Here is a 9,848-nt window from a genome sequence, read left to right on the forward strand (position 1 = left end):
CACACACACGCAATATCTATATTTCCAACTTCTGGTGAAAAAAAAAAAAAGACGCCGGGCAGGCGGCGCGTTCTCTGCGGCCGCGAGTTAAAATTATCCTGGGACTGGCGCGTTGCACACACGCAGCTTTGAGCAAGAGAGAAAGACGCTCTTTTCTCCCCTTGCTCTTCAACCCAAGTGTGGGGGAGGAGGCGTGCGGCGCTGAAGGGCTCCCTTCAGGAAGGGGCAAGGGGGACCCGCGAGTTTCCCAAGCCGCAGACCCCTCCCCAGGCGCTGGAGCGGACCCAGGCGGCCCAAGGCCCAGGAAGACCCCGGGGAGCGTGCATCCTCGGTACCAGGGCCGGGTCAGTGCCCACTGCAGCCCTGGTTCCTGCTCTGGGGTCACTGTCCAGGGCTGCCTGCTGGCCTGGGAGCACCCCCACTGCGGCCCGTCACCTGTGGACCTGGACAGGCCGGGGGTCAGGCCACGTCAGCTGCCACTGGCTAAGACAAGACTCCAATCCCAGACTCCCGGCAGCGAGCGCAAACCGATGACCCTGGCCCAGGGGAAGGGTGCCTCCCCCGATCCCCGCCTGAAGGAACTGTGTCCTGAGCAGGAACCTGAAGACGGTGCTGGCCACATGTCCATCTCCCACAAGCTCGGGGGTTGCCAAGCCCGGCCAAGGTCTGTCTCAGGCTGCCAGGGCAGTCGCTGCCCTAGGGCACTCAAACGTTCCTGTTGCCTGCAGGGTCAATGAAGGCGCAGAATGGCAGCTTCTCCCCCAGGAGTCTGGAGAATCCCCGAGAAAGGCTGCCCTGGGGGTTGTAGGAGGCTGCACGAGCTTCCTTTGGGCAGGTGGGGACTCATGACTGTTGCCATGCTGTGAGTTAGCAAGGGCAGGAGGGGATGAGAGGGGAGTGGGCGCAACACCGCTCAGCAGGAGTGCGGCACTCCCGCCTGACACAGTCAGCCTGGGTGACAGAGGGAGGCCTCATCTCTACCAAAAATTAAAACATGGGCTGGGCACGGTGGTGCTCACCTGTAGGCCCAGCTACACAGGAGGCTGAGGCAAGAGGATCGCTTGAGCCCGTAAGGTGGGGGCTGCAGTGAGCCAAGATGGTGCCACTGCACTCCTGCCTGGGCAAGAGAGTGAGACCCTGTCTCAAAATCATGAAGTGTCGCTCTCATCTCTCCCGAGGTGAAGTGAGTGGAGGGAGATTCTCCCTTCACTGCTGGGGGAGAGCGGTGACTGGGAGGGGTGTGTGAATTCCATCAGGCCAGGTGGGAGGAGCTGGAAAGGCCCACCCTCCTGAGGAGTGCAAGTCATCCTGCCACAGAGCTTCCTAACAGAGGACTTTTGACAAGGGGGAGGGGTGGGTGGAGCAGGTCAGCCCAGACAGCAGGGGACTTAGGGGCCCCTAGCAGCAGCCCCACCCCAAGCCCAGGGTCTGGGGGACAGGATGAGTCCTCCCTACCAGTTCCACCTGGCAAGATGACCCTGTGGCCAGCCCGCTCCTCAGTGGCTCTCCCCTGGTCCCTGGCCCCACCCCCCACTCTGCCTATCCCCACGATGCCCAGCATGCAGTCAGCAAGAATTGCTATCTGATCCAAATGAGACAAAACAGCCGGCCTTCACAGGCCAGGGGAGCCGCCTCACGCCTGGGACACCTACTTGGTGTCCCCCTGAACCACCTTCAAGTCCCTCAAAAAACCACCCCCAGCTCCAGGCAGATCCTAGGCAGAGGGTGGACGCTGCCAGAGCTCAGCCTCCCCCGGCTCACCTTTGACTGGTGCAGAGCCTCCTGCTGCCCGCCCGTTGTGGGTCATCACTCTCCCTGAAGCCCGGGTTGGCTGGCCAGCACTGCCTGCTGTCCCCAGGCGCCCACCACCAGGCACCGGCCCCCAGGGCTGCTCCAACAGGGGCTCCTCACTTCAGGTGCTGATTTCCACCGACTCCAGCCCCACAACAGCCTGAACCAGGGACACTGGATCTGCTGGGTGCTGCCCCAGTGACTGCATTTCTAGCCCTATGTCCCCCTCACTGCCTCGGTTTCCCTCCATGGCAGGAATCCCCTCACTGAGCCACACTTGAGTTGAGGCACCAGGGGTCCCACAGCTTCCCCACCCAGCTCTGGGGGATTATTGAACCTGGGGTGTCTCCTCCCAATGACTTCTGGCTTGTGTATCCAGTGCCACCAGATGGGACCTGGGCATTTTCCCTGAAGTGGTACCAGGGTCTACAGCTTTAATCCTCCCACCCAGGGTGCCCCGGGTCTGCCTTGTCCTTCACTGAGCAAAGACAAGTGTCCGGCCCCTCCTCTGAGGCCCCACAAAAGCTCCTTACCCCGCATATGTAGAAATGTAGGTGAACCAGGAAGGGTGGGGGTCCTGGCCCAGGGTGACAAGACCAGACTGCAGGGAGCGGCTGCCTGGGGCGGGGCGCACCTGGCTTCACCAGACCTGAGGGAGCCAAGGGGCCTGACAGAAAGTACTGCCAAGCCTGCCCGAGGCACAGCATCGCACCCTACATCACAGCAGGCAGAAAGGCCAGGTCTACACCCCCACCATGCACAAGCACTGCCCCCAGCCAACCCCAGGGGAATCCCCAGACTCATCTTCAACAGGTGGCAAAGCCTGCTGAGGGACCTCGGTCCGACCTTCAAAGGCTCTGAGAGGCTGCAGCCTGCCCACCCGTGCACGCCTGGTGACTGTGGCCAAGTGGGTGTGTGGGGAGGGCCGTGCCACCACTCTGCCCCCATGGGCACCTGGTGGAGCAATGTGAGGCAGTAGCTGGGCCAGGCCACCAGAGCCTGGAGGGACAGCAGCTGTGATACCAGCCTTACCAGCCACCTAACAGGACCCCAGTCCATACCACAGACTCAAAGTCAAATGAGTTTATTCAGAAAAGGCCTTGCTTGGCACCAGACTAAGAAAAGCAGCCCTGCCCCCCCACCCCCTCCACCCCGGAAGGGTCAGTTTACAAAGACAAGGGTGCAGGGGAGAGCTGGGTGGGGAAGACAGCCAGGCCAGGAGGCTTCTGCAGGCCTTGGCCTTCCCTGAGGGCCTCGCACCTTCTGGTGGCTGCTACAGTGGCCACCACAGGAGGCCAGCACTGTGGGTCACGGGTCACGGAGCAGAGCCTGAGGGCAGCCCGCAGCAGCTCCGGAGGCCCCAGCCCCTGCAGCAGGGCCAGGAGGGCCAAGACGCCATCGGGGAATCCTTTCCTTAGGGCTTCCCAGATTTGGCAAAAGGCTTCACCTCTGTGTCCTGCCCCTCTGCTGCCTCCCCCGCCTTGGCTGGCTCGTCCCCTGCAGGTCCTGCCGGGCTGGGGCCTGGGGTCTCCGACGGGCTCTCAGCTGGCTCGTCCCCTGCAGGTCCTGCCGGGCTGGGGCCTGGGGTCTCCGATGGGCTCCCAGGGGTACCTTCTTTGGGCCCTGTTCGACTTTCTGTGTCCTCCTCAACCCCGTTCTCACTGTGTCCAGCCTGGGGGTACCCCGATGGGGCAGGGCACCCGGCAAGGGCCAAGGTCTGGGCGCCACCACTGGCTACCGCAGCACCGTCCCCAGCACCCTCATCCACCTTCCTCCGCTTCCTCACCTTGTCAGCCACCCTGGCTCCCAGGGGGTGGGGGCAGGGCTGCACGGCCTCCCCGGGGTCCTGGCCCCCCACTTCCTGGGTCCCCGTCCTGAGGCTGCCCTGGCTGAGGGCACACCCCTCCAAGTTCAGAGCGATCTTCTCCACCTCCGAGGCACTCTGAGGGCCTGGCTCTGCTGGGGGCTGCTCCCGCCAGCTCAGCTCCAGCTTCCTCTTCTTGGTCTCCTTGGGGCTTAGCGGCTCTGGCCCCTCTTCCCCGTGGCCCCCGGCCTCATCCCCCTGGCTCCTCTCCAGGGGTCCCGCATCCTGGGGCTCCACACTCCGTGGCTGGGGCCCCTCGTCCACCCTGCCCCTACCCTTGCTGTGCTCTGGCCCACAGGTCCGACCCTGGGTGCTGGCCTTGTGGTCGGGGTCCCTGGGGCTTCCTTCTTCCTCTGCCTTCCTGGAGCCCTCGAGCGGACGGGGCAGAGAGCTGGGCTTGAACCTCCGCAGCTTGTCTGGGGGCCCCCAGACAAACTTGCAGCGGGGTCGGAAGTGCTCCCAGGCGAAGTGCACCAGCTGGCGACGCTGGTTCCGGCAGCGCACAGCGAACATGAAGTAGTCCAGGGCACTCTGTCGCACGCCCGGCAGCTCCCGTCGCACCAGCGTCTCCTCCAGGAAGAAGCGGACCAGCGGCGCCTGGAAGTGCTCAAGGCCCAGCTCACCCAGCGACTTGAGGATGCGCGTGATGCGGAGGTTGTTGTGGCTGCGCCTGTGGGAGGTCCGGGTCAGCAGAGGTCAATGGCCGGGGCCCCTCCTGCTGGGCCGCACCCTGTCCCGGCCTGCACTCCCACCCAGCTCCACGGGAGTCTCCCCATCCTGGCCCACAATCCAGTCTTTCTCTCCACTTGCCTCCCTGGGCCCAGGGGAGGACTTACGCTGTCCCCGTGAAAATGGCCTGTGGGCCCTAGACACATGGGGATTGGGGGGGGATACTGACACATCACCTAGAGGGTGGCTGTACCCTGAGTCCCCTGGTGGGGAGGAGCTGGCTGGACAAGAACCACAAGGGGCCCCTCCAGGGTACAGGGGCCTTGATCACCCTGTGAGAGCTGGCTGTACCGCTGCAGATTCTCCCTCACCCCTGCTTGCTTCTCTATGCGCACTGCCCCCTCCCGGGTGCAGGAACAGCCTGCAGATTCTCCATCACCCCCGTTTGCTTCTCTGTGCGGACTGCCACCTCCTGGCTGTAAGAACAGCATTCTTTTTTTTTTTTTGAGACGGAGTCTTGCTCTGTCGCCCAGGCTGCAGTGCAGTGGCCGGATCTCAGCTCACTGCAAGCTCCGTCTCCCGGGTTTACACCATTCTCCTGCCTCAGCCTCCCGAGTAGCCAGGACTACAGGCGCCCGCCACCTCGCCCGGCTAGTTTCTTTTTGTATTTTTTAGTAGAGACGGGGTTTCACCATGTTAGCCAGGATAGTCTCGATCTCCTGACCTCGTGATCCACCCGTCTTGGCCTCCCTAAGTGCTGGGATTACAGGCTTGAGCCACCGCGCCCGGCCAAGAACAGCATTCTTTACCTTCTCACCAACCCTACTGGGGAGGGACCGCCTGGCTCTACAGGCAGCAAGGAGGGGCTCACGGCCTTGGTCTATTGCCCAAGCGGCCCTGGAGTTCTTTGTCTGCAGCTGCGCTCTGTGACCTGCCCGAAACCTGACGTGACCCTGTTCTGTGCTGGGGCTGAGGGTGGGCAGGAGTAGCTGGGCCTCACCAGTTCAGGTTCTGGAAGCGCTTCTGGTAGTTCTGTGCTCGGCCCACTGTGCCCGTGCCTCGGTCCTCCAGCTGGATCCCGTAGAAGCCCAGCATGAGTTCGTAGGCCCGGACAAACCGCTCCTGGATCTCCGGGGAGCTTTTAAACACCTGGAAAAGACCCCCTTGGAGAGCTCAGGCACCATCCCTGAAGCCCCAGTTCTCTCGGGGAGTGTGGGAGTGGCCTTGGGTCCTGACTCACTCAGAGGCCTGGACTAGACATACATACACACACACATACATACATACACACATACATACATACATACACAGACAGAGTCTTGCTCTGTTGCCCAGGCTGGAATGCAGTGGTGCAATCTCAGTCACTGCAACCTCTGCCTCCCAGGTAGCTGGGGATACAGGTGCCCGCCACCACGCCTGGCTATTTTTTTTGTATTTTTAGTAGAGACAGGGTTTCGTCATGTTGGTCAGGCTGGTCTCAAACTCCTGACCTCAGGTGATCCACCCACCTCAGCCTCCCACAGTGATGGGATTACAAATGTGAGCCACAGCGCCTGGCCTCAACTTAAGACTTTTAGGGTAAAATGACAAGAGACACATTCATGTCTTCATCTCTCCTCTGAGCTGCTCCGAGCTCTTGCCAGGGCCTGAGGCTGCAGCCCTCCCCCAAGAGGAAGTCACTGGCTGTGGGAAAGCGCCAGGAGGGGCTCCTTGGCTCTCTAAGTCCCTGCATCCTTCAGGGGCAGCTTCCAGACTTGGGTGACCCCACTCCAGCCTAAACCAGTGGTGAGAAAGGCAGATCCCGCCATTCCAGGTCTCTCAGAGGCTCAGACCCAGACTCCCGCATGGGGACAAACAGCCTCGGAAATTGAGTTTCTCTAGATGCCTGGTGGGGCGAGGACCACTGGGGAGGGAAGGGCATCATACTGAAGGTCATCATACTGGACCTCTGCCTTTCAAGGGGCCCCTGAGGGGGCACTCAATGCCTGCTGTCAGATGTGACCCTGTCTCTGAAGAGGCGTGGTTTGCCCAGGCCTCCCCATCTCCCCCTCCAGCCACAGCCAAGGCCTGGCTCACCTCGACCTCCCTGAGCGTGAGGGGTTTGGCATGCCAGTTCACTCCCGGTTCTCGCAGAGGAAACAGCCTGCAGGAGAAGAGATGCCCAGGCAAGGGGTTAGAAGAGCTGCCTCCAGCCCTCAGGCACGTACTTGCTGTGTAGCCCGGGGCAGCTCCCATCCTCTCTGGGCTCCCAGGCTCAACTCTAGGAGGGAGTGGCTAGGCAGAGGAGCAAGGGTGGGAGAGCTCAGGTGAGCGGGCGAGGGCTCAGGACAGGAGGTGTGCGGCCGTGAGCCACAGCAGCACTGGGGAGGTGACTCAGACAGCAAGGGGCGCTGCAGCCATCCACCCCGGGCAGACCAGGGCCTTCCTTTCTACTCCTCATGGAAGTCTTCCCTCTTTTGTGCTGTCACTCGTGACACATTGCACACCAGCAGAGGCTCCCTGTGGACACCCAGAGAGCTGTCCCCAAAGTAGGGCCATGCTGTGTTCCCGAGGCTACACTGTGGACCCCCGAGACGCCTGCCACGAGGCTCACCCCAGCACTATGCCAGGACCCTGCTCCAGCCGAGTCAGACACAGGAGCCATCTCTTGAGGCTCACAGAGGCCTCCTGGCACCAAGGCTGCCCCTCTAGAAGGCAGGACCCACCCCTCTCCTGTTTCAGGGAGCTTGTGTGCAACCCTTCCTGTCCCCCCGGTCACCAAGAGCCCACAGACTAGGGACAGACCTGAGCCTTCCCTCAGTGGCTCTTGCATGTCCAGTAATGTCCATTCGTGTCATATGGACACCAGCTTCCAGAAAGGACAAGGAGTGCTCAGTCACGCCAGGAAGCAGCATGGGGTGGGCTCCTGCCTGGGAGGGCCCCTCCCCCTGAAGCCTCCCCCACTCCCCATCCTCCCATTCTCCCCAACTCACCACTGGATGTAGGAGTGATTGTCCTCAAGGAGGTCATAGTTGTCCCTCCAGTTCTGAAGAATGTCCTCAATGAAACAGCCTGGGAGCCCCATGGGGACAAGTCAGCTGTGGCAGCTACCCTGCCCGTGCTCAGGAGGACGGGGTGTGTAGGGGGTACAAAGGGAGACAGTGCTACCAGCAGCTTCCCCAAGCTACTCCTCGTCCTCGTCTCCCGAGGCTCTTCAGGGTGTTAGGCTCAGCGGGGCTACCCATCCCTCCTCCGACGCACAGCCCTTGCCCTGCTGCCATCTGTGAACTGGACCCTTGCTGCTGGCTGGCGGCAAACCCGAGTGAGAGCCCAGAAGGTCCCTCTGGGGGACCCAGTGGTCCTTGACCAGGACCTGTCTGTATAGGAGGTGGCCTCAGTGCCTCCCACAAAAGGTGGCCCGTCAACCACAGAAATCTGTCCTCAAACAAAGCCCCCAGCTGAAGCCAGCCCCATGATGTGGCAGGCACAGTCTCCCGAGATGGGGGCCTGACAGTATTTTGTGCAGCCACCCAGTCTCTCTGTTTCATGTTGCAGCCACGACAAATGCATAAACAGGTGTGGGCATGTGCCCGTGAAACTTTATTGACACGGAAATTTTAATTTCCTATAATATTGAAGTCACAGAATACTGTTCTATTTTTTTTGAGAGGGAGTCTCGCTCTGTCGCCCAGGCTGGAGCGCAGTGGCGTGATCTCGGCTCACTGCAACCTTCACCTCCCAGGTTCAAGCGATTCTCCTGCTTCAGCCTCCTGAGTAGCTGGGACTACAGGCGCACACTACCACACCCGGCTAATTTTTTTGGTATTTTTAGTAGAGACGGGGTTTCACCATATTGGCCAGGCTGGTCTCGATCTCCTGACTGTGTGATCCACCCGCCTCGGCCTCCCCAAGTGCTGGGATTACAAGCATGAGCCACCAGGCCCGGCTTCTACTTTAATTTTTTTCCAACCATTTAAAAATATAAAAACCACCCTTAGCTCCTTGGTTTACGTGTGGCTTTCATGAGGTCGTGGAGGAGCTCAGTGGTTTGGATAGAGACCGTGTGGCCTGAAAAGCTGCAGATATTCAGTCTCCGGCTCTACAGAGTTAGCCCACTCTGATCCAAACACCTCTGCAGAGATCCCAGGCTGGGGGTCCTGGAGTCCCTCTGGCCGCCTCCAGGGGGCACCGTGGCGCTATTTGAAAGCCGTGGTCCTGGTAATCCCCGGGTACATCCCAAACCAGGCCCCAGTGGACCACCCCCGCCAGACAAGGATAGAAGTGCCGGTTGCCAGTGGTTGTGGGACACCTACCGTTGGGCAGGAAGCGGATCTCATTTCTGTAGAAACTCAGGTTTGGCGTGTCCCCATTGCAGTCTCGTTCCACCAGATCCTGAAGAGCCAGAGAAAGGGGACAGCAAGGACCTATCAGACACAAGCTGCTCTGGGGCCCCCCGTGCCTTTCGGGGAGGAGCACCTGCAAACCTCCAGGCTGGCCCAAGACCCCAAGAGCCCGCATGGCTCCTCACTCTGCAGGTGGGGGCCATTCGGAGGACAGCAGCTGCCTCCAAGCGGCAGGGACCCCCCTTCCCCATCTCGCCAGCCAGGCCAGGCCTGGCAGGTCCCCTCCTCAGCACCCTGAAGGCAGCACAGGGGTTTCTGTGATTCAGGGGTGTGGAGGGTAATTGCAGGAGACAAGACTGGCCTGGGGGTGGGGTGCTGTGTGGGTGACATCATGGCTGGCACTATGGCCACATTTGCAAGGCTACGGTGTGCTGAAGCTCAGACACGTAGGGGGACACCGCTGGTCTCCCACGAGAGGGGATGGGCAGGGCTCTGAATCTACACCAGGCTGTGCCCCAGGCAGGGTCCTGCCCAGAACTGTGGCCCGGGCACAGCAAGCCAGGCCGGCCTTCCAGAAGAAGCCGGGACATTCTGAGAAGATCAGCTGGTGGGAGGGCTCTGTGTCCCGGGGCAGGGGCAGGCACATACCGGGTAGTTGTGCCGGTACCTACACATGTCCCTCGTGGCTCGCCAGTTTCGGGACCCCGTCATCCTGGACTGGGAAGAGAAGAGATGGGATTAGGACCCCCATGGGAGACCCCCAAGTGAGCCCCCACCGTGGTGAGGGCTGCAGGGCCTGGGCCTGTCTTTAAAGGATGGGGGTTTCACGGCTCCTCCCTTTCATTCTCCCGCCCTGGCTCTTTTTTGGGGGTTCCCAGTGGGGCAGATTTCGGCCTCAGTAAAGCACCCCAACACCCTGCACAGAACCAGAGAGGGCTGCAGTAGCCAAGTGGGGGCCTGCTCCTTCTATAGGCCCCCTTGGGACTCCTGGCTTCCACCTTAGGATGGCCCCTGGCTGACGTGCACCTCCCCTGGGGTATGGCCCTGACCCTCTCCTCCTCCTAGGCTCGCTGGCCACCCCCCACCCTGGGTTTAGCCTCTGTTCTGTGCCCCTGAAGACTCCCCCTGCTTTGTGCTCTAAAGTCACCAGGCTGTGTTCTTGGGGGCAGTGGTCTCACCACCTATAGCCCCAGGAGGGGACC

General features: G+C 61.3%; 2 protein-coding genes across 2 annotated transcripts in view; both read right to left on the reverse strand.

Moving 5' to 3' along the window:
* The window catches only part of COL9A3 (collagen, type IX, alpha 3), a 28,575-nt gene extending 26,768 nt beyond the window's left edge, over positions 1-1,807 (reverse strand). Inside the window, exons 1-2 of the mRNA XM_011934546.1 lie at positions 1,762-1,807; positions 285-435 (exon numbers count right to left, since the gene is read on the reverse strand). Of these exons, the coding sequence (XP_011789936.1) occupies positions 285-435; positions 1,762-1,807 (197 nt within the window). The remainder of the gene's footprint in view (positions 1-284; positions 436-1,761) is intronic.
* A 1,052-nt stretch (positions 1,808-2,859) lies between these two features.
* OGFR (opioid growth factor receptor) lies at positions 2,860-9,614 on the reverse strand. The gene is made up of 6 exons (XM_011934471.1): positions 9,295-9,614; positions 8,617-8,695; positions 7,297-7,375; positions 6,401-6,467; positions 5,325-5,473; positions 2,860-4,325 (listed from the first exon to the last, which is right to left on the reverse strand). The coding sequence occupies exons 1-6, from the start codon at positions 9,355-9,357 to the stop codon at positions 3,206-3,208; spliced, it is 1,557 nt and encodes a 518-aa protein (XP_011789861.1). The 5' UTR covers positions 9,358-9,614; the 3' UTR covers positions 2,860-3,205.
* Positions 9,615-9,848: the final 234 nt, after the last annotated feature.

Source organism: Colobus angolensis, unplaced genomic scaffold, assembly GCF_000951035.1.
Source record: "Colobus angolensis palliatus isolate OR3802 unplaced genomic scaffold, Cang.pa_1.0 Scaffold136, whole genome shotgun sequence".
Classification (NCBI taxonomy): Eukaryota; Metazoa; Chordata; class Mammalia; order Primates; family Cercopithecidae; genus Colobus; species Colobus angolensis.

Excerpts from the sequence above, each read along its gene's own strand:
- OGFR (XM_011934471.1), bottom strand. The coding sequence starts at position 9,357 with ATGACGGGGTCCCGAAACTGGCGAGCCACGAGGGACATGTGTAGGTAC. Across the intron at positions 8,696-9,294 it reads GGTACCGGCACAACTACCCG|GATCTGGTGGAACGAGACTG; the intron begins GTATGTGCCTGC and ends CTGGCTCTTCAG. Across the intron at positions 4,326-5,324 it reads CGCTTCCAGAACCTGAACTG|GCGCAGCCACAACAACCTCC; the intron begins GTGAGGCCCAGC and ends GACCTCCCACAG.